Source organism: Chelon labrosus (assembly GCF_963514085.1).
Source record: "Chelon labrosus genome assembly, chromosome: 9".
Classification (NCBI taxonomy): domain Eukaryota; kingdom Metazoa; phylum Chordata; class Actinopteri; order Mugiliformes; family Mugilidae; genus Chelon; species Chelon labrosus.
Genome location: NC_140359.1, coordinates 12,231,839 through 12,256,693, shown reverse-complemented (window position 1 = coordinate 12,256,693; position 24,855 = coordinate 12,231,839). Strand labels below are relative to the sequence as shown.

Genomic DNA, 24,855 nt, shown 5'->3' with positions numbered 1-24,855 from the left:
GGAGTTGGGAGAGAAAAAAAATGAGAAGAGACAGTGAGTGAAAATAAATATCGTAATAAATTTAAGGCTCCGCCACACTAAACCTGCCACTGTCACTTGAATACTGTAGTTAGGGATGTTTTAAATTTCCTCCGCTCTAACCTCCTCACAGTTTCAATCCCTCTCCCAAGATGCATCGATATTCTGGTGTCAGTGGATTACACGTCCCAGTTGGCTGCAGATTAAAGAAAGGATATGCAGAAGAAAGACAATTTCAGCCATATTTTCTTGATGTCTGATTATGCATCGTATAGTTTGTGTCTCTCCACGCTAGAGTCTTCTGTGCTGTCGTGTTTTTATATCTAAATGTTCCCGTATTTCTAAAGGCTACTCATTCACTTAAATGAATCACTTAGATAAGAAGACCAACCAGGCGTATGTAGGTTTTTGAATGCCACGGCCTTCGATGATGTGGTCTGCAGTGTGCTAGCTGTGACAATACTTGGATGTTAAACAGAAGGAGGCTTTACGCTGTCGTCTGGCCAGAAAATCTTTCTTTTAAATCAGATACAAGCACAACAGAGGCCTGCTTCTGTTGACAGGAAGCATTCAGAGGCACCATTTCTGCGAGAACACATCATCAGCCTTACGTTTGTCCATTATTGTCTCGCTGTCTTCCCCATTAACTGCAAGCATCAACAAGCATCTTCTCTTTCAGTCTACTTGACCTCCTCAATTAATCACCCCTCCTCTTACTTTTTCCATGAAATGTTTACGCCCTTCCTCTCTTCCTCTGTCCAGCTCTGTTACTCTTTATCTTATCTTTCCATCTCACCGAGTCTCCAGTGAGGTCTTTGTAAGAGATGGAGCACTCATCATGCCAGTGATTGAGAGCCAGTCATTTATGGTAAAGGCTTGTAGATTTGCCTCTTAAACACACTTAGTTTTCCTCCCAGTTGTGCATGTGTGTGTGATTTTTCTTCTTTTCTTGTAAAGAGTCACTGAAAAATACAGATAACAGCACAAAGCAACTAGCCTAAGTGGTTACAAAATATGCCCACAAGCCCTTTAAAGCTCACTACCAGATTACTACCAGATTACTCCTTGCCTGGGAATTGCCTGGGCGGGAAGATTATACTTCGGACTAGTTGCCTGTTTCCCTGTGTATGATAATATCCAATTGTAAATTATAAGATACATATATATTAAACTCATGAGACATCGCATACACAAATTGTTTGGCAAGTGATAACGTCGGCTGCTGAGGCGACAGTTTTGCAAAACCAGCAGGTGACGTAGGAAATGCAAAGACATGATGATCGTACGGAATGTGAGCATTTTCCTCAGGCATCCTCGGTTTCACGCATCACATAACTCGTGAATTCAGAGCGTTCAGAAAATGTCCACTTATGTATGGGGTTGTTTCATAAGAGGAGTGTGTTCATATGGATTGTAAACATGGCAAATGCTACCTGGCATCAATAGAACAAGCAGTTCCTGCTCCCAGTCTGGCAAATTCTTTCTGCTTTTGTATAGATTAAATAAACTCCACATAATGTGTTGTGTGCTTTTGGACTTAGCCGGGTGACACATTTCCCTCTGCATTCAGTCACTGTGCTGGAGTATTGGCTGATGGCTGGATTTCTCATCTAAATCTTCACCAGAAAACAAATATTTCCCTCCGTGTTGAAGTAATCCATTAACAACTGTGGTTCAAAATATTTCACAAACGTGATTTTCTTGCAGCTCGAAACTGACCATTACATGTAAGGCACAGTTTGTATAAGGTATTAATGCACCCCATCTTCAGCTGCAGAACTGCAGCTCTCATTGCACATGTGTGCTGTATCAGTATTCACCAAGAAACTGCTGTAGTCGAAGAAGGAGTCCAGAAAACTGACTTCTTCAGCCAGGTTTGTGATTTCCCACCTTTTTGTGTGTCTTTTTTTCTCTTGGTCTCTGCACATCTCTCCATATCTATCTCCCCCTTTGCTGCCTTTCTCCAGGACTCCACTTCATGCATACATATACACCAAACCACACACGCCCGCATGGTGTCCATATAACACTCCCCCTCGTCATCACTATCGAGCCGTTGCCCCCCTCCCCCAATGCACCTTTTATTTTTCCTCTGTTTCTCCAACTCTCTCATTATTTCTCAGTCTCTTTTCTTCCATCCTTCCTCCCTTCACTCACTCCCTCCCTCCCTCCTCTCTCTCTCTCTCTTTCTTGTGCTCTCTCTTGTTCCCCCTATCGCAGCAGCCTGGCGTGTGGTTGTAAGAGGAGGTGTTTTGACCTGACATTGGGTTTGTTCAGCACGTCTGTCCACAGCTGCTGGAGGCCCTTTGGGGTCCTGTGGGGTCGGGGTTTGTTGCTTGTGGAGTGCAGCTCTCCAGCCACTACACTCATTCAGAATACAAACCTGGAGCTCACTTCTAAAGGAGGGAGGCAGGGGCCGGGGTAAGCGCGGGATTTCAACACCACCTCTCCTCCCTCCATTCATATCTCTTCGGCACCCCTCTCTCTCTCTCTCTCTCTCTCTCTCTCTCTCTCTTTCTCTCACCCCACTTCTCCGTTCACCCCGCTCTCTATGCCTCAGTGCATACATAAAGTACACAGACTCAGGGTAGTACAACGGCCCTGGGCAAAGACCTAAAAATACAAGCTTCAACACACCCTTACATGAGGCTACACACACATATACATGAACTTGCGATATCACAGAGATTCCCAGAGCTGCTCTCTACAAATGCACCGGGCTCTGTATAATGCTCACCTTTACTCAGGCTTGCTGCCATTAAAATAAATCTCTGTCCACTCTTTCACTGCAGTTTTTGATCAAAACTTTACTCCCTTGTGTTTTTTTTATCCGCACTATAAATCAGACATAGAGAGGTTTTAGATGTCAGAATGGCATCTCTCCCTTTGCCGTTTTTTAATCCATCCAACACTAAAATGCTGCATAACTGTTTGAATTTTTTAATTTGTTAGCCTCGGATGCCAACAGTCCTGTACTATAATAATGCTTTTTTTATCATTACAGTTTGATATGCTGACATATCACCTCACTCATGATGAGGGATCTTCTAATAATTACCACCTTGTTCCAACAAGTCAGCTTCTGTAGGTTTTTCCCCTGCTTTTGGCGGTGCACCATACTTAAATATTTATAAATCATTAATATTATTTGCAGTTGTGATATGCCAGTTAACGCGGAGAAATAAATAAGACCACCACCACAGTTGCGGCAGATTTGCCAGAGCAGCAAAATACTCAGTTTTGCAATAATTGATGAAGCACTAGCGTACAGTATTTCATATGCTGAGTAATTTTCTAATTGCAAGTTGTTGTGCAGCCCTGCAGCACTCTCACTGAGGGGAAACTCTTGCTCGTCAGAGGGAAAGAAAAGGTGGAAAGAAAGTGTAATGAAATGTGAATCTCCTTAAGATATGCAGAGTGAACAGGGTCTCTGAATTTTTAATGAAAGTAATTTTTTTCTGAATACTCGTCGACAGATACAAACTGCCGGACTGCTCGCTGTGCCTTTTTTTCCTTCATTTTTAACAGTGATCTTTTTACTTTCAATTGGCCTACAAAGTCTTTCCCCACAGAATGGATCTCGTATAAAATTCCTGCCGGGATATGTACATATTCAGTTCATGTAAATATGATTACAAGTCTGGCAGAGACTTATGTCAGGTTGTACGCAGTATGTGATGTCCACAGAGAGAATGCAGAACCGCTCCTATATGTCCCCTTCAACATAGAAGTATGGACTGAATATTTTTGCATAATGGATTTTCACACTTATAGTGTATTTAGTTTTTACATACAGGAAGTTGAAGAGGTGCGACAGAATGAAGAATACACTGTGTGCTATCTTATGGAAAGGAGGGAAAGGCTGCAAAGGAGCGCAAAAAATGCAGATTTTTAAAAAGGTTTGCTGTCTGACAATACCTTGCAGAAACCAGTGTTTGTTAGTTTGTTCGTAGTTTTAGTTATTTTTTGCACTGACTTTTGTGCATCCTGATGGGTCATCCTCTTAAAATTCAGAAGTGAGGAAAACCAAAGCTTATTCTTTTTTTTAGAGCTCCTGAAATCCAAAAATATGCCCATGGCATTTTAAATCACCACGGGCCGCAGGAATAATGAATCTTTCACTATGCATGGACGTCATAAACATGTAAACGCACTGGACCGGAGGGTGCAAGAGTAATGAGGAGCGGTCTAAACAGTCTGTCATCATCTCTGCCTTTAGAGTGGGTCCTTTACCCAGGCTCCTGCAAAGTATATTGGTAGCATTATAGCATAGCGGTCCTCAATTTATCAATAAAAGAACCAATGTGTCACTCCAGCAAACACACAGCCAGCATTTGCATTCAAGATAACCAGACCTGTCATGTGAATTTTATACTCTGTCTCCTCGCTCTGTTTGTGCTGTTCCTCTTTCTCGCTCTCTTGCCTTTCATTTTTCCTCCCTTTGGAAATTCGGATGAAAGCTCGTCCCGTAGCCGCAGCGGCTTTTCATGGACCTGAGTCCACTGTAATATTCAGATTTCATTGTAGCTTATTGCAGATTTCGTGTGTTGTTTATTGTTTGTTTGTTTTGATTCCATTTTATCCGGGCTACTTTCCTGCTCCTCTCCCCATAATGCCACTTGCAGAACTCTTCCCACTTAACCGTCTGTTTTCTGATGCTTCCTGATACCAGCTCATTTCCTAGTTTCCACTCCGACTCTTCTCTGTCCATTATGTCTGGACGCTGTCGTTCTCTGTTGTGAGAGTCATACGTTTTTTAGAAATAGCAAACACAATTTAACTCCTGATTCAATTGCCACCATTCTTCTGAGAATAAAAAAACAGTATCAAAATGCAGTAAAATGCACTGCTGACAGACCAGCTCAGGGAGGGCAAACAACAGCTACATTGGTCAGAAGCAATGCAATCCCTATGAGCCGAACGCCATGCAGCACTGCGTCTTGTGTGTGTGTGTGTGTGTGTGTGTGTGCGCGTGTCTATATGTGACCGTGGCTGTGCAATAAAGACCGGGCTACAGCTGTGAGAAAGAGACAGAGATCCCATCACCAAATCCAATAAGAGGAGTAGAATTTCATAACAGATGTTCAGCCTGGATATGACGGCTCCATCAATAACCACTCCACATGTGAGAGGCAGAGGATTGAGCATGACGCAGTCAATGTCGTGCAGCCATGGCAGAATCCATATCTGAATGTTTCACAGTTCCACAAGCTCGAGTCCTTGTCTCCCTCCCTCGTTCTTTCCGAGGCTTTTTTGTTCATGCTGATGCCTCGCTTTCGGGCTCTGTCTTTTTTTTCTTTTCACCTTCACTTTTTTTTTTTTTTTGTTCTGTTGACAATTGAAATGTCCAGTCTTTCTTCAATGAAGCAAGGAATTACATCTCAAGTGGCCTGGCTCAATGCTGCTGTTTGCTCTTCTCACAAGGCAACGAAGATGTTAGTTTATGCGGCCATTGTTTTGATCTCCATTACTTTCTCTCTGCTTCTGAGTTCCTCTCCCCTCGACTGAAACAATTTTCACTTGTCAAACACGGCGTCTTAAGTAACACTCTTTCTTGTGTAGCAGCTAATTAGTCGTTATCAGAACACCATTATTTAACGGGAAGAGAACAGCCCTTTTTTGTCTATATGCATGTGCTCTTCTTTCTTTTCCAGCACCTTACATATTCAGGATGCTTCGCTTCTAAAACTGGTATTTTCTGCATATTCGAGGATAATGCTGATAAATATTTGAATAAATGTGTATGACATTTGCTGAAGCTTGGTAAACAGTCAATTGTGTTAATGCAGTCTCCCAGGGATACTGGAGCTCGTATGTATGAAGGTCCCCACAAGGTTAAACAAACTTCAGTGGAGACAGAAAGGACAGCAGCATCTGGCAGAGTTGTCATCCCACTCGAAACTTTTTGTTTCAACTGTCAGATGAAGTGATGAAGAAGCCTGAAGAAATCTTGCAATTTTTCCAACTCATTTCACTTTATTTTTTTTTTAAACGCATCAGATGTTCGCTTTTGTGTAGAAACATATATCTGAAGGATTTCAACTTTTTCTTTCAAAACCGTCTGTCACAGAGAGCCCTTTGTGTTCACTGTGATTTCATTCTTAAATCTATATTTCACAAAGCGGAGAAGTACTTGTCATTGTATCATGCTGTTGTCATTACATCACGAGTGACCTCCAACCAAATACGGCTTTAGTCGACTTGATTAAAAGTTTTTTCTTTGGAAATGACGTGGGCACATTAAACAGAAGTGGTCTTTTCAGCCGGTTAATACATATACAATGTGATTTTGTTAACGTGTCATTTCTATTGATCAGATGCGTCTTGTCATGCAGCAAATCTACTGGGAAGGCAGAAATATTTGTGCAGCCGTCGTTTTGGTTGCATGTGTGCGGGGGTTTGAGTTCACACTTTTCCAATTAACTATCGCTGCCATCTGGAACAACCACTGCACTGGATAGATCATTTGTTTTGTATGATTTGTGCTAGAAAAATACATTTAAGTAAATTAAGTAAGTAAAGTGCTGAAATTCCACAATGCAGTGTTTTGTAATTTATAGCCACCTGTAGCAGCAGTTAACATCACAGACTTTCCTATGTGGCGTGAGACTTGCGCTTGCTCTTTTTTAATTTCTATACAATTCCATTCATTGTTATATGCAACCTTTGTAGAAAAGATTGCTCAAGCAGTGTGAAGTGCTCTGTTCAAACATGACAGCTTCTAAATCTATCTTTATTAACCTTTCTGAAAAAATTCCAAAAGACTCGGTCTCTAATCACTTTATTTACCCAAAACTGCCATTAATACTGTTTTGTCTTCCAATCTGATAAGCCATACAGGATTTATGACATTATAGAAAAATATCATCACCTTCAGGGGAACAAATGAAGCCACAAAGAAACTAACATGGCTTATTGCTTTTGACAATAACATCTGAACATTATTTTTTTTTCTGCTGCCATTAAATGCTATTTAATCTCACACGAATAAACCATCACATCATCATTGTGAGCATTCCATTACACTAAATTTACTTGTCTGCTGCTCTTTCTTTTCCATTTTCTCCCTTTGATTTATGTTATGATATTCACAGTACTACTCAGTGCTAAGACTACATGCTGTGGCTGGGATATTTTTTTTTCTACCCGGGCATCAAAAAAAGGACTGTCATCCTCAGTTCCTATCATGTTGGTTTTGAGAACCATTAGTGCATGCCATACGTGTTTATCCCAAATCAGCACATCCAGAATGCGTATCGAACTCGATAAACATGAGTTTATATCAAACATCCAGTTCTGTCAAGCGTGAAAGTGATATGTTTTCGAGCACATCTCTATCTGTCACCAAATATTTTACTGCTGGATCTTACTCAGCCGTCAGTGCGCAGCCTGCTATACTTCGTCTGCTGCATGATGACATGAGCCACATTAACAACTTATTACGAGCGTTTACATCAGTTCCTGTGGTAATCTCCAAACAAAGAAAGTGATTCACACAGTGAACTCCACAGCCTCAGATGTATCCCACGTTTCTCTGACAAAAGTCACTGGCTCTTTACCGAACACAGGGCATAAAGGGTTCGGTTTCATCAGATAAAAACTGCTGCGGAGAGGAGAAGAAGAGAACCCCACAAAAACAGGTGGGCGAGCTAAGAAAGGGATGATGGGACGGCAATGGGAGCCATCTGTGATTGGAGCATTCCTAGCCCCGGTAAACCTTTCTTCTCCCTCTGCCATGTGCACAGTGTTGATAAGAGACATCATCCCACTGACTCATTAATCAACTGTGAAATGTACAGCTACCTGCCGCTTTCTTATTCCCGTGCCCCCAAAACCTCTACCTGCCTCCTCCGCTTCTCCTCTTCTAGTCGTCTATAAAGAGAAGAAACAAACTGGACTCCGCAAGGATTCCTTTTGAAAAAAAAAAAAGAAGAAGAAAACTGCTCTCCTAGCACATTTCCTGATTCAAGATTTTTTTTCCTCCCGATCATATCCACATGTGCGCCAGCTTTGTTTACACGTGCATTTGCACAGAGAGACAAGGCAGCGCACAAACACACTTTGTGTTTAAACACAGGGTTGCAAGGAAACTGGACACAGGACACAAGGCTGTGCAGGTGAGAACTTCGTTTTGCACACGGAGACACGTAGCCTGTGTAGTTTTGTTGCTTCAATTGTGCGTATGTAGACATATAACCAAATAGTTTTGACTTTATGTTTGACACTCAAACCCAGCTACAGTTCATAGTAGCACCCTTCTCCAGCTTTCACAAGGTGTCCCACTGCTGTTCGCTCTCACTGGTAACATGTCCAATGAAATCCCTACATTTCCAAATGGTTCTGTGTGATGTGTGGGTCTCCTGTATATACATTATCTTAAGCTGTGTAAGAAGTGCTGATCCACTGTCTTTTTTACCCCAAACTCAGACCCTCACTGGGGATGAGGGTATAAAGGGAGGGGAGGTTTGAATTTTGATGAGTTTATTTGCATTTTCAACATGTCAAAACCTCTAATTTATCCTCCGGTTTTGATCGCCTTTATGGGAAGCTGACTGCATAATCACTCACAGCGCGTCATCAATTTTTTTTTGAAAAGCAAGCAATAAACTGACCAAATCAAACTTTGATTTATAGGCAGAGGGTTATGGGTATGATTGTTCTGGTGACAGCTGCCTAAAGAGAGCTTTTAGCTCTACATTTTCTCATTGAGCAGAATGTAAAATATACACAACAGGGCAGAAGTTCGCTTGAATGTTCTATTTAATATATACTGAATATGTAAAGGGTGTCATTTTTATGCACACCAGTCAGGCATAACATTATGACCACCTTCCTAATATTGTGTACCAAATACGGCTTTAGTCGGCTTGATTAAAAGTTTTTTCTTTTGAAATGACGTGGGCACATTAAACAGAAGTGGTCTTTTCAGCCGGTTAATACATATACAATGTGATTTTGTTTATATAAATGTGTCATTTGTATTGATCAGATGCGTCTTGTCATGCAGCAAATCTACTGGGAAGGCAGAAATATTTGTGCAGCCGTCGTTTTGGTTGCATGTGTGCGGGGTTTTGAGTTCACACTTTTCCAATTAACTATCGCTGCCATCTGGAACAACCACTGCACTGGATAGATCATTTGTTTTGTATGATTTGTGCTAGAAAAATACATTTAAGTAAATTAAGTAAGTAAAGTGCTGAAATTCCACAATGCAGTGTTTTGTAATTCATAGCCACCTGTAGCAGCAGCTAAAATCACAGACTTTCCTATGTTGCTCTTTTTTAATTTCTATATATATTCCTTGCTTCATTCATTGTTATATGCAACCTTTGTAGAAAAGATTGCCCAAGCAATGTGAAGTGCTCTGTATTGTGTAGGTTTCTCTTGTTCTGCCAAAACAGTTGTGACACATCAGAGAATGGACATGGGCCTTCTGAGGGTGTCCTGTGGTGTCTGGCAACAGGATGTTGTTAGTGGGGGCTTTTGGGTCCTATGGGTTGAGGGGAGGGGTCTCTGTGGATCAGGCTTATCCAGTGAATCCCACAGATACTGGATCAGTTTGGGATGTCAGGAATTTGGAGTTGGAACTGTTTTTGTGTGTGTGTCTGTGTCAGGCTGCATCCTGCTGGGGATGGCTGCTGCCACCAAGGAGTGTCATTGCTATGGGGTGGGGGTGCCTGGTCTGGTCTAGGTGGGTGCTACATGTCTAAGTAACATCCACACAAATGCCAGGTTCAAAAGTTTCCCAGCAGAACATTGAATTGTCACAAGATAGTCAATGTTATTTACTTCTCCTGTCAGTGGTTTTAATGTTGTGGCTGACCGGTGTATGGCATAATGCAGGGACATAGAGTACTCTGTTTGGTTCCACATGGGGTGAATAGGGTGAAATCGTTGAGGTTGTCAAACGGATCGAACACGAGGTGTCACTCAGTCACTACTCACGGCACAAAAAACAGAAGTTCTTGTTACCGTCCAGGTGTAAATGCTGCAGTCTGTTTGCATTTTGACTTCTCCCAGTAATAAACCTGCTCTAGACTCCACTGAGCTCTAAATTATTCAGGTATAATGTAAAATACATAGAGGTGTAAGTGACTGCGGGCAAAGTAGAGGCCCAGTGTCAAACTGGACAAACACACCTTCCCGTAGTCAACTCACAAAAATACCGTGTATGTAATTTAATATGAAAATCCAAGTATATAAATAAAGAATTAGATTTTCTAGCTATAAAAAGAGCTTGTGTCTGTTGGGAGGAAAAGGTCTTGAGCAGTTGTATCTGTTATGAGGTCTGGACTCTATTAAGGCTGTATTGCATTATGGACTACTGAGGCTGTTCTTGCTGGAGAATTGGCAGCTCTGCTTCATCTTTGATGGATTTCTCCCTCTGAATGCTTTATTATTGATGCAAGATAAGAAACTGTTGCTGTTGTTTCATATTTTTATTTTTCAGACCGTCACGCAGCGTGCCTGACTTTTACTGTCGATGTGGTGGATATGTTTTACATTAGATAGATATTTATCTTGAACTATTTAGCCAACCAGAATTACTTGGTATTTTTTCTGAGGCAACCATATCACCAAATGTCCACGTTCAATTTTACAGAGGAACGAGGACTGTAGCAAGAGAAGAAGCAATAGCAGATAAAAAGAAGTACGTGTGTGTGGGTTGTGCACATATTTCTATTCTTGATACATTCTCTGTCATTTTATCCTTCAGAATATTTGGATTGTTTGAACTACTGACTGATGTGTCAAACGTGGGCCTGCTTGTTTTGAGACTGGTGAAAATGGATCAATCTGTACTTTTTACCTCATATAGCGTTACGAAAATGATACCGAGACCAAACATCAAACATGGTGTCACTATTCAAATTTGCTGAATGCAGAGCTCACAGAGAAAAAAAATATACATGCTATATTCAAGTCTTTGACATTTTATATTCTCCGAGGCCCAGAGTTGCAAACTCACCCATTTGAGGAAATGACTGTAATTTCTGCCAGACCTGACCGCAACCACAGTTAACGATAACATCGAGCAGAGTTTAATTTTTACATCTGTGACCCATGACAGTAGTAAACCTTTTTTTTCTAAATCAGCCGGTAACACAAGGCTGTTCGGTTCTGTAGCATGCATTTATGTGGCACAGCACTATACTTGAAGCGCTGCCTGAAGATATAAACATTTTGGGGAAATACTGGTTATGAGGTAAAAGTCAACATTCATTCACTGCATGGAGGGAAAAAAAGCATAAACATACAAAAATCTCTTTGTCATCTGCAAACATTTTTTTTCTCAGTGTAAGAAAGGCAATGCATCATGATTGAAATACAGTGATTATGGCCCAGTATTATTGATTGTACCTCATCTTGTTTGCCAAAAAGCGTGGTTTAGTCGAATGCTGAACTGTATGAGTTACACAGAAACACATCCTCAAACACATCAGCCCCTCTGGTTCAAAACAGTGAAACCTGCCTCTGGAACGCTTCCAACTCAAATTTGCCCATGTGACCCAATTGCCAGTCAGTAGGGAGGCCATTAAAAAAATAGCCTGACATTTTGTCTATCTAATGGCAATTATCTACCTCAATAAGGCCCACATGTAATACAGTATGTAGCACATCTATAAGCTACATATGCAATTACCAAGCCTTCCTGACAACCACCTGTAGTTACTGGTGGTGGCAACAAATGGACATTACTCTTTAGGTTACATAACTCTGGAGACAACAAAACTGGTATTGGGTAGTAAGGAAGTCAAGTAATGATGGGCTGTTTTAAATCATCCTGTCAGCAATCATTATCTAATTTAATGCCACACATGCCGTGATACTCTGAACAGCAGGACACAGCGAAAGGAGTTGGTCAGTGTGCAGCTCTTCATTTAATAGATCATTGTAGCTAGCTACTCCTTCTTGCTGAAACAAAAATGGCAGTAGTTTTGTACACTCAAACACAACCACAGATGCCACCAAAGACACCCAGTTCGCAATGATGCAATTATACAAATAGTGAAATTCTTCCATCGGTAGGCAGTCGTCTCAATCCTGATCGTATCACCTCATTTGACAATTTTTAACCGATGTGAGTCCATTAAAATTTGGAACAACAGAAGCAGTTCTTTTGGTTGGGATACGCAATCAAACACTCTCTGCTAATTACAATATGCATCATGACCTTTGCACTCTGAGGGGGCTAATTCAGCCTCCACAACCTTCACACAAACGACTTTTGTCCTGCATGTAAACACATATGCACATTGTGACAAGTGAGCGCGCGCACACACTCAGTAAACACAATTTGATGTTGACACACAGATTATGGCTTTCCAAGCAGTTTGAGCTCGTTTAATCTCATCCCTGTATACATTCTTTGTGATCAAACCTTATTAGACAAATATAAATGCAGATAATGGAGGCCTTCGTCAGTACCAATACAGAACCATCGTAGCTTAACAATAACGTCCTTTCAAGGTACTAGATATCATTAGATTGAATGAAATAGTAGTGTCGTTTATATACATAGAGCCAGAAATATACACATGTGCAGGTGAGCGTATGGCGAACACCCACAGTCACCAACAACAACATCTTAAATGACCACAGAACCATCAAGTGTTAACATCGCCGAATTTAGTTCTTTTCACCGCCTGCTTAAAAAGTATACTGTAGCACCCAAATGAAAGATCTGTACTGTAGATTGATTATGGTCACGGATACTATACCAACACTTAGAACACTGAGTAGGCTTTACAGTTTAGAGTTTACACTAGTGCTGAAGAGACAGAATGTAATCATCCCCCATCCCCACCCTTAAATTTGTCGTCCGTTCGTCCGAGAAAAGATTAAGTCAAGAGCCAGTTCAAGACAAAACAATGTGTTTCTCTCCTTTTTTTCGCTCTCACTATACGACATTTATCTCATGCTCATTCCGTTTCTCTCAGCAACAATTTCTTTTCTGTCAATCCCGTCCTCTTTTAATTATGTTGTTCATTTCCTCTCTTCCTCCTTTGGTGAGAAAAGTGCAGAAGTCTTTGACAAGAGCGGCTTCAGTCCTCCTGGAATCGGTGTCTCAGTAAGACGGAGAGTTGTTCCCAGAGAATGTTCTTCATGCCTTCTCAAACCAAGGGTCCTTTGTAAAGCCATGTGCTCTATCACAGTTGTGGTCTGCCCGAACAACACATCAAATGAACAACAAATTCACAGTTGTCAAAATTTCAGTAATGTCCACCTCTCTTACTCTTTTGTTTTCCTCTTTCATAAATGCCGTTCATGTCAACTGTCCAGAGACCTTCTGCCTTCTTAGTATCAGTCTCAGAAATAACACCTTCTGCATTTGGGATCAGCTTGTGGGTGGATGACCTCTTTTTTTTCTCCTCCTGGCACTTCTATAAGGCATGCTGGGCCAGGACCAGAGCCAAAGCCAGACTGGGAAGCAGAGCCCAGACGTTGGCACAGAGACAAGGAGAGTGATCCTCTTCCAGGTTCAGGCCACCGTTTATTGGTTCAGGATACTGGGCAGAGAGAGAGAGAGGGACACACAGAGGGAGAAAGATGTGTAAAGGTTAGACATGACTCAGACGCTCGTGCTGTTTTCCTGTCCTGGCATTTGATAAGGACGGGTAGGAGACAGGAGGGAGGTGAGACTGGACAGGGTCAGAGCTGAGGAAGAAAAAAACACAAGTCATAAAGTCAGGGTGAAAACACACGTATGCATGGAAGACCCACTTTGGCACGAACGTTGAGTGCTTGATCCACCAAATGTTTTGATATGTTAAGTATATTTTGAGCCCCTGCTGCTCAGTATGCTTCCTGCTTCTTAAACAAGTTGGCAACAAAGGAAAGCTTCTTGTGAGCACTTTTTTTTTTTCTTAAACTCTTTTAGGTCGTGCCAGCCAGTCTCTAAACACTTTTTAAAGCTATCATTACAGACTTTATTTACAAGAAAAACACGCTACGAAGCCAAACACATGCTACAGAAGCAGTGGCTGTGGAATTCTTTCAATATTTCATAAGGCATATCTTACAGCAAGTAGAGGCTGAACAAAACAGCTGCAAGACCCCTTGAACGCAGTTTGACTGTGCACAATCAAAACGCTACAATGTTTGTTTTTATGCACGAGAGAGGGAACTTATGTGCAGTGCGCAAACTGAGAGAAAGAGTTTACCACACTGGGAATCAGTCCAGATATTAAATTCTATGGCCTCCAGAGTCCCACTGTTATATCTACGCTAAAAATTGGCTTTATTATGTGGTGTTCCATAAAATTGTTTGCATTTTGAATACTTTTTCAATTTTCTCGGATTCTTGTCACACGAAGCATAACCATTTGCCTTCAAGTTAAAGTAGTCTTGCTCAATTTGCGGAGGCACCATTTTCAGTCCAGCACAGCAATACAGAGGCACATCATAAGGAACATGAAACATTTTCCTCCTCCTCCTCCTCCTCCTCCTCCTCCTCCTCCTCCACCTCCACCACCTACGCCATCCCCACACCTCATCTTCACCAATGCAACCTTTGCAGAGATTGCACTTTGGTCCATTTTCCTGAACATGGGAAAAAAACATGTATTTGAATGTTATCTACCAGCACCTCATCTTCCACCAGGACTAGGTAACACATAAAGGAGGAAATAAATAACGAATCAAGAAAATATTGTTGAATTATATTCACAAGACAGCCATATTTATTTTTTTTCCTGTAAAGGGAAAGAAGGAAGAAGACACACAAGGAAGAGAAAAGAAGGGTATCTGAAATAGCTGCAGTTATCACAGTACCTGGGCTTCTGCATTCACACTTTAGAAAGAAAAAATTAAAATGACAGCTGCCAAAAAAAGAGGGGTGTGTGGAGGGGCAGCAATGGGTAGCTTGACAATGCACCAAACACATCCGCGACTAAAAGCCAATTAATTAGCAAGGGCAGTGATGTGTGGCAGCAGCCTGTTGACATGAGTCCAGATCTCTGGCTGCAGCCAATATCCACACATATACCCAGGCTTGTGAGAAAGGTGCACACACACACGCACACACACAAGCGATGGATCCATAAACCTACACTGTGACAGAATACAGACAATGCTGAAACATTTTCTCATTTACTCCTGCTTTAACATAGCAGAGACAGAGATAGAGGATGGAAAAAAAACACTTCAGTACCCATTGAAACTGTTAATAATATTTATCTTGTCAGTGAACTGGGAGGACATGTTTCTATTATCAATCAGCTCGTTGTCAAATTTACAATGAAACGAGGCTGCGTGTCCCAAGGCTAGTTATTGAGTAACCCTGAGTTAGCTTCTGCCCACAGTCAATTCCACTCAGTCGAGCTGAAAATCAACCGTGTTACATGGAAACACAGACAACAATAGTTTGCTTCTGGTTACAAGGTTGGGTGGGGTTCACATACACAGGTTGATTTATATAACATCGTGATGAATGCAATCTGTGAAGTGAAGATATTAACATTCAGATCAGGATTACAATGTGAATACAGCAAATACATAATTGGGAGTTCAAGATTCCCTTCTTCAAACGTCATAGCAACACAGGTATATTGGAAAACATTGATCTTTCAGGACTTGTGACTTACACACGTATGAGTGTATCTGAATACGTTGAGCCACTGAGTGTATATGAAGATGGATGAACCCTAAGTGATCAGTACAAGTTCCCAAAGAGCAGATCTGAAACTCACTTAGGTTGGTTCTGGCCATCACCATTTTGCCAGTGTCTTAGTCTTCCTAAGGTTTGAGTGGAATGAGTGACGCCTGGGCCCACAGCTAGCAACCTATGAGAGCACGCAACTGTTACTCAAAGCAAATGATTCATTTATTTTCAACCAATTTGTTTTCCATACCAGGCTGGAAACAAGTTTATTTCTGCTGTAAAGTTGGACATTTTAACAATGACGTTCATGGGACGAACCTTTTGGAGCCAGCCTCAAGTGGCCACTTAAGGAACTGCAGTTCTTGGGACTTTTGTGTTTGTGTTAATTCTTGGTGTGCACATTACATATCATAGGTGTGGTACTCACCAAGTGAGAAAGCTATGGGCATCACCAACCATGTGTACTGTTTACAAAAACAGCCGAAATCAATTAGACTGAAGTCATAAAAAGTGTGTCGACTGTCCTCCTTGTCTGTGCATCTGAAACCAAAGCCGCTGCAACACGAACAAGCCTGTTTAATGGGATTTGGTGCATATTTTCACCCTGTAACCAAGTGTCGCACAGAGGATGATGTTAAGCATACTCAAAGACGATCCTTAATGTGAATGCTGGCCAGTGGAGGAGTTTGGAGAGGGGGGAAGTTATTGTCAGGCACTTTACGGATCAGTCGAAGCGAATCTGGAAGCGCCCTTAGGATGCTCAAACGACCAAGATTCAGCCTTTCGACAACTGGCAGTGACATTTTGAGTTATTATGCATCTAAATTAGGTGGAAATACTCTATAGGGAAAATAGAACAGAATGACTGGCATGAACAGTCACAAGCTGCAGATTATCCTATGCTCAATTATTCTTAGGTGTCATGGTGATTGTCTATCTACCCACCGCACACCTCATGTATTATTACAATTTGGAGACGTGCACAAACACACGCGTTTGTGTTCTACGGGACGACACTGGCCGCTGCGAGAATTACAGTTTTGGACAGTCAGTCTTCTGCCAAGAGGACTCATACCGTAACAACACTCCCCCAATTTATCTGCCATGGAACTTTGACAAGTTTTAATTGCCAGCCATAGTCGTCTGAGAACGCAGGGCCGCCCAAAATGTCCCTACTAGCTCCCTCTCTAATTATAAACTTCCTGCTTGAGTAATCACACGTCTTATTGTTTCCTAATTACCATTTTTACAATAAATTAAACACCATGCTGCAGTGAGACAGGCACTGAGCAGTGCATCAATACTGACGCACACACACACACACACAAAACCTTTGGAGAAAGAAGTTACACCATCCATTCTCTCTCTCTTTCTCTTGCTCTCTCTGCCTCTCTCTCTCTCTCTCTCTCTCTCTCCCTCTCTCTAGTTCTTTACCCAAGCGATACACACTGTTATTGTTATCAGGGGTGCTTGTTCATTAATTCTCCTCTTTGCAACATTTTTAAGGTTTTAATTTGCTGTCCTCACAACAATGAGAGTTTCTGCGTGAAGCACAATACCGCATGACTCGGGTGTAGCGTGGCTATTAAATAGCTGTGATGTGAGATGTCTTAATGGGAGTCATTCATTCAGCACACACACATTTGCATCCATAAACACTGCATGTTGCTTAGATTTTGAATCTGAAAAAGTGAAAAATGGTGTGAAACAATAACATCAGCAGCAGAATGTTTTACACAGGACAGTTTTGTACTCCGGTGTCTAATTCAGCCAAGCTTGGAAACTGGGTCTCCTGCAAAGGTGAAAAACGTCATTAGTCTTACACTAGAAGGCAGCCAGTCACATCTAAAATGCATCTGTACAACAGGACAATATTTCATTGTGAAAACTAATCAAACTCAACAGCTAGATAAAAAAGAAAAATCTCTCCTTGGCCCAAAGTGCAGGTGAAATATTTTGTTCCTGTTCAAGGGAGACAGTGAAGGAGAGGGAGTCTTTGGTGAACAATATGGTTCTGTCATATTCACATTAATTAGAAGAAAAAAAAGTACCCTTGTATTTAAAGACAAATACACACATTTGTGCAGCACAAACGCTCCAGACGGTGGACCCAGTTATAGACAAGTTGACTGCAGTCTTCAGAGTAGACAGCATTCAGCAGAGAACAGGCCCTGGGCCAGTATTTTAGAAGCCCTAATCCAGATTAAAGCCCCCACCTCCCATTCCTTTCACTATTTCATTGTCTGAGACAGAAATATTATATTTTCACCACATGTCATCATCCTGGGTGTAGCATAAACTGTCTTATCATTAAGTGTCTGTTTTGATGTGCCAGTTGCTTTAACAAGCATAGAGATTGAATGTGATGTGAATGTGTATAGTGTGGCACAGAGAGCTTCATGTTTTTGCCAATGTACAAAATCTCCCTTTCACAGAGGCAGAGTGGAGGAGTGTGTTTGTGATTCTTCTTGCAATCAGTCCATTTTGTCTAATTTATGTAAAGAAGTTGCTGGAAAGAGATGGAAATGTGTGGATAGATAGCGTTGTAACAACAACACATCTTTTTCTTTACAATTTTTACACAATGATGTGATCTACATCTGAAATTAAAGACTCCGTGAGTAACAACCTTGACTATAGGAGCCTACTTGATTGACAGGGACACAGTAAATAGTAACACTACATCCTGCATATAAATATAACATTTGTAATATTCCATGCAATAAATAAAAAAAAATAAAAAATGTGCAAACATATTACCTCAGGGATAGTGACAGAGGAACGTTCTGAGGTCACGGTTGACCAACCAGACCCCATCTTCGATGTCGCTGACGGGCCGGGGACAGACACATTTTTGTTCTGTGCGTTGTCTATCCCATAACCAAAGGCCTGAATGGCATTTCCTGCAGGGGCAGAGATATAAAGTCATTTGTTTGTGACTGCCTTCCCAGCAAGAAGCCATCTAGCAGACAGACAGCTCTAAGTCAACATCTTGGTCCCCAGCCCAATCTTCGGTAACCGAGGGAATGCAGCAGAGCCGAGTGGGATTGAGGAAATAAAGAGTAACAAGACTACAGAGAGACAGTCTTTTCCCCTCATCAGTAAGCTTCAGAGTTGTATGCCAAACTAATCACAAACAGCAATCAGAGATTTGTTGGTGAAATCCGTCGCTAGGGAGTCTGCTCTGGATTTTACCGCCTTACAAAATACCAATGCTGCCTTATTGTTAATATTATAAACTTGTATGTTGCATGTTAATGCCATCAATTTAGCTTGAATTATCTTTCACTAAGGGACTCATATCATGACACAATGGACCCATTTGTCAAATTCAAACAACGCTGGTTCCTGTTTTCAGCTCATTACAAAAACCCTTTCATGTTGCACCAGCCATTCTCAAATTGCAACAAGCTGACCAAATAGTGGCATAATGTCTGCACTTGAGATGATGAGCTCTAATTTGTTTGCTGCCATGGAATGGAAATATCTTTAAAAAGTGGCAAATCAGTCAGTTCAAACCGAGGCCAGCAGTCCGTGAATGCATATGACCGCGTGAATGTGTATCTCTGCCTGCAAATGTACTGTACGCATGTGTGTAACTTTGTGTTTAAGCGCATGTGTGAGTCTCTGCAAAAATGCGATAAATCCCTGTTCAGTCAGCTTTTCAGCTAGATATGGTAAAATAGGGGCTGAGTACCTTTTCACTGCTCATCCGTTTAAAACACGAGGCTTGTTTCTCTTTGTTCAGCCACAGAGAAGGCAAGGCATGTAATTGCTTGGCAACCACCTCCATTATAAGGTCAGCGTGCAGAGATGACTTTGAATAGATTCATGTGACTGATCAAATTCAAAACATTCCCAAACAAAAGAGGAGCGGCTTTTCCCCACCAACACACGAAGGACAACAAGGATAGTTGTGGAATGCACATGCATAATCAGATGGCCACACAGTGCCTAGTGCTCCCAATGCATGGCCGCATAGATTTGTCTGTCACATCCTCTATCCACCCACACACACAAGTATTTATACGCCGCAGCAAAAAAAAAGGAAAAGAAGAGAGAGAAACACACACACAAAAGCACACACACTGACACTCACACATACACCTGCACACATACAAAAACACGTTTTTTTTTTTTTTTTTATTCTGGCCAACATTTGTGATCTGAGCCTCTGCTGGAAAATATGAGCCCAGAGACGAACAGAGCTCACCAGTGAAGCCTAACAACTTCAGTGCTAGCAGTGAAGAGCTAATGGAGTATTGCTGAGACACGGGATGTTACGCTTCTTTCTGTCAGGGTCGGCTATGGCTTGCTATCTCTTTACAGATGCTGTAAGATGGGAGAATAAAGTCATAAATCAAACCACTTGGCTGGAGGGCCTCCACAAAGGATGTTTTACTGCACCCAAATGTTCCAGTGAGTGATTAAGCTCATTGCCAACAGCAATTCAATTTTTTAATGACTCTGGTTAAGTTTTCCTTTAACCCCTGGGCATAGCCTGCGTTTGTCTACCTGCAGGGACAGATGAAACAATGAAAAAAGAGATGAGGGAGGAGAGAACAAGAGAATGAGAGAAAGAGGGAGGAGGGAAATCAGGGTTTAGACCATGTTTGACTGCCATTAGCAGGAATGTTCTCCTCTGGCCTCCCCACATATTTTAATCAAATGAGTACTCTGAAGTATTCTTTGGCTTGAACTTGTGAGGAAAAATGAGTAATAGCACGAGGATAGCAAATGGTTAGTCTAACACATGGTATTCATTTGCAATGTGCTTTGATTTGACAGTCAGGGCAAAACATGATTTACTCAACAGAAACAGAAGAAAAAACATTGAAAGTGAAAAGATGGTGGGTGGGATGGCGGGGTTGATTGGGTCACATGGAACTGAAAGCTAATTATCTTTATATGCCGTTACAATCAAAATCATTGAACCCTGTTAAGCTTGTTAGGGTTCTAGCATAAAACCTTCTCTCATTATCTAGTGGGTTTAGGGACATTATAAAATTGTTAGGGAAAATATGGAACGTTACCTTTCTGAGTTAAAGGACTGTTTTGTAATAAATGAATAAATGTTAATAAGATCAGATCAGCTGTAAAGATAATTTGCATCAGTAATACAGATGCAAGGTGGCACGGTGGTGCAGAGCTTAGCACTGTTGCCACAGCAAGGGTTAAAACTTGCTTGTTACCTTTTCTGGGTGAACTTAACAAGTTTCCCCCGTGCCTGCCTGAGTTTTATCTGGGTGCTTCTGCTTGCTCCCGAAGTCCAAAGACCTGCATGTTAGGTTGACTGGTGACGTTAAATTGGCTGTAGGTGTGACTTTTATAGTGAATGGCTGATTGTCTCTCTGTGTTAGCCTCGTCAACCTGTCCAGGGTGTACCATGCCTCTCAGCCAACGCCAGCTAGGACGGGTACAACAGCGAATGTTTCAGGGCATTAAAGAAGGAGCATCATTTTTCCAGGTAGAATGAGACATCTGGAAACAAAAGCTGAGAAAACCTTTGCATTACTGTCAAAGACTTGCAGCGAAACTTGATAAATGCAAGCCCAGCTGAGAGGAGAACAATAAATACTTCAAAAAGCCTTGCTGGGTTTTATTCATGACCAAAAAGACCATAAAAGACTAGGAACTGTTTGGATTCATGGATTAGGAATATGTCTGGCATAACAAGGGCAAAGCATGCATTAAAGCAAGAACATATCCCAACAGACAAGCATGAAGTGTATACATTTTAGGGGGCATCTTTCTGTTTCAGGAACCAGTAAGAAGTTGAGTTTGGACTTCTGATTAATTTAACTTGTGTCCAAGGTGCACGGAAGAAACCAAAATCTAAGAAGAGCAACACTTGCACAATGTTCAAATAAGTCTATTGCTAGACCAGTGGCCTTTCAGCTTGTGGTCTTCTTCAGCATCGTCATCTAGGATTCTTTGCGATGCCAGTAATTGCTCTTGGAATGCCCTATGCGGCTATCTTAGTACCATGATTTAAATATCATTGAAAATATTTGGAGGAATTAAAAGAAAGCAGAGGCAGTGTGGAAATCTAAGAATATTAGTAAGCTGGAGGCTTGCATGACTGCCATAAAGGCCAAAGGATATAATTATTTAATTCATTTTATATGTGAACTATTATGCTCTTTTCCAGCTCTACAGTGCATGTTTATTCTGGGACTCCTTATTTATCTCTGTTGAGCCTCTGCCCGCACACGAGCAATGTTGGCTCTGGCCTCTCTTGTGCAATTCCAAAAATAAACTGGAAACCTACAAATAAACATAATTTCTCTGTCTTTATTGAAAAGGGAAGCTTCTTGAATCCATTTGTATTTGTTCTGAATCTATCCAGCGTAACCAGCACGAACATCCGCACAAACAACAATATTATGCTTTTGCCTGCCTACAGCACAACGCAACAAAGGTTATTGTATGTTGGGAGAATATTCAACATCTATAATATTACTCTAGACTAGACTGTTTTGAGATTTAAATTTTGTGGCATGGGAGCAGTGGGCCATAAGTTGATGATAATTTTAAAAAGTCAGCAATGAGCTGACAAGGTTGGAAACCAAGTGTTCAGAGCCGTCTAAAGCCTGAGCTTTTGCCTCTTTTACATATGTCATTATTTGAAACTTTGGTCATGTTTAATATGAACGTATGACACTATCACATTACATTTGATCTAAGACAGAAAATAGGAAAAAGCACAATAGGTTCCCCTTTTGTCTTGTAGGTAAAGGGTGTTGAATATATATCATACTGTGTTTGTATTTTTGTGTACATCCTTCTCGTTGGTGTGTCGAAGTTTATCGCCTGTTCCCCTTGACTGCAGAGAGGAGATGCTGCATTTTGTGTTATTTTTCAAGACGCCTCCTCAGCTCCCAGCCTCATCCCTCATCCTGCACACTCAGCTAAAACGGTAACCCGGCAATCTATTGAAATGGTCTGAAAGCATTATCCACACAAGAGAACATGTTAAAGGCAATGGTGTCTTGTAGCGCTGATGACACTGCTCAGAGGCCATAGCAAAGGAAGGCGCTTGCTGTATTTCACTTTCAAGTAAAAAAAAAAAAAAAAAAAGCATATTTGAAGTGTCTGCTCAGTCATGCTGCACCCTGTGTGTTATGTATTAGATGTACAGATTATATGTATTTTACCTTTTCCTATTATTCCATTTGGGCTAGTCTGTTCCTTTTCATGACATTTTTCTGCCGTAAGGGATGAGCCCTTTAACTCTCTCAGATTGAATGTGAAAATGACATGCAAATGGTTTCTTTTGTATTAAAGTCTGGGCAGATTTTGCCCACAGGAGGGATGAGAAATGATAAGAAATTACTTGCTTCTGAGAAACTAAGAACGTTTAATTCCAGCTTAATCAGTGAGTAAAGGGGTGACCGTGAAGTTGTATTGTACTATGTGGCAGACAAATTTTCATTAGGACTCCAGGTCCGTCCTTTTATCCATTCACCCATTGATTTATTCATTCATCCACAAAAATCGTCACCTATTCCTACTGGCTTTATTTTGTCTTTTGTTATAATCTCTATAAACAGATATCTGCATACATTATTATGCAGAATCTCCTGGCAGGGGACACGATTATGGTCCCAGAAGCTTTCTGGTGTCTGTTTGCAGTCCAAGTAATATTGACCAATCATGGTGGTTTTGTCAAGCAAGTATGCAGTAATGATTTAAAACTATTAACTGAGTTTTTAACTGACTGTTCGCCACTGAACCTGAACTTCATTCTCACATCTCAAGTTGCTTGTTGGACTTTAACAGAGACAGCGGTATGAAACTGGAAGTCGCGGCCTTGATATTCTATTATGTGTTATCCAGATGTCGGAAGCAGCGATGGATTGGCCATTGCCCCCGGAGACAAAGTCATTGCTGTTGAGTCCCCAGATTGCTTTTATCATAACCAAATAAACAAAATAATTTATTGTTTTCTGTTTCCTTTGAATGAAATTAATTCATCAAACTTCATTAAATAAAGAACTTCCTTTTGTAATGACATTTTAATACCTGATTGTCTGAAGACTATTTAATAATCCTCTCTCTCTCTCACCCCCCTCTACTTACTTCAGCATTCAGTCTCCTCCCCATTATCCACCCTTCAGTAACATTACAGCCACTGTTATGGGATGGCTCAACAACACTGAGAAGCAGAATCTGACATGAAACCATTAAAGTTGCATTAGATCGAAGTTCATGACACTACTCTGCTTGCAGCAAGAGTAACTACTGCATCGCACACTTGTCCTCTTATCAATATTACATGACTGTTCGACCCCTACAGGTTACAGAACACATTTCAAGATGTATGCAGTGTATGCATGTGTCAGGATAGCTTACTTAGGCATGTGTTGTCGGTGAAGTACCGCAGGAAGTTCAGACATTCCTCTTCTTGGTTTCCGCTGCCCTTGCAGGTGCACCACGGGGAGACGGTCCAATAGGAGAAGCTGTTGTCAACATAGTTGGGAGTCATGTCTGTCCCTGTGAGAACAAATAGTTACGAGTCACTAATGGACAATAATGGAATACATTTACTGCAAACAGTATAGAAAACAAACAACAAAATGTTAGTCATGGGAATGGGCTTGCACTGTCTGAGTTTACGGCAAGGTGAACCATTCTGTAATGCTTTGTTTTAGATGTAAAGAGGCCATTATGCTATAAATAATAAGTAGTTGCTTTAGGAAGTGTGTGCCCTGTCTGAACGTAACACTGCTGCACCAAAGCATTTTACCTTTCAAATGTCTCCTAGTGTCAATGCTTTTAGCTGGAGTTATAAGTGTTCCAGAGAAATCCAGGATGCACCGTGGCATATTATCACTTCATACTACATGATTTATGACACACGGAGGGGAAACTCTGACTGATGCTGAACTGTGGACACTTCAGTAACCACTAAGCAGCGAGTAGTTATATTGTGTAAATTTGCTTTTAGAAAATCTTTGTGAGCCCAGTGGTGCCAGCATGACTTCACCTACGCTACTGGCTGGGACTGAGAAATATGCATGTACTAGTCTGGGAATGTTGTTTGCACGACATTTATTATGAGCAAACAGATGGTCATCAAGTGTTTTAATTAAGTAAACACTCTCACAGTGCCTCTACTCCCTAATCACTCCTAGTAGTGAACTGATGTCCAGTGTGGAGTCATCAGGCCAGGATGGAAAAAAAAAGGAGAACGTAACTCCTGTCTCATCATCATGATAAAAGTATTCTCG

General features: G+C 41.2%; 1 protein-coding gene across 1 annotated transcript in view; it reads right to left on the bottom strand.

Moving 5' to 3' along the window:
- Nucleotides 1-9,504: 9,504 nt before the first annotated feature.
- Nucleotides 9,505-24,855, bottom strand: part of LOC311493088 (GDNF family receptor alpha-2-like) — a 51,565-nt gene continuing 36,214 nt past the window's right edge. Inside the window, exons 6-8 of the mRNA XM_084551627.1 lie at nt 23,978-24,118; nt 18,383-18,525; nt 9,505-13,529 (exon numbers count right to left, since the gene is read on the bottom strand). Coding sequence (XP_084407753.1) covers nt 13,404-13,529; nt 18,383-18,525; nt 23,978-24,118 — 410 coding nt within the window. The 3' untranslated portion in view covers nt 9,505-13,403. The remainder of the gene's footprint in view (nt 13,530-18,382; nt 18,526-23,977; nt 24,119-24,855) is intronic.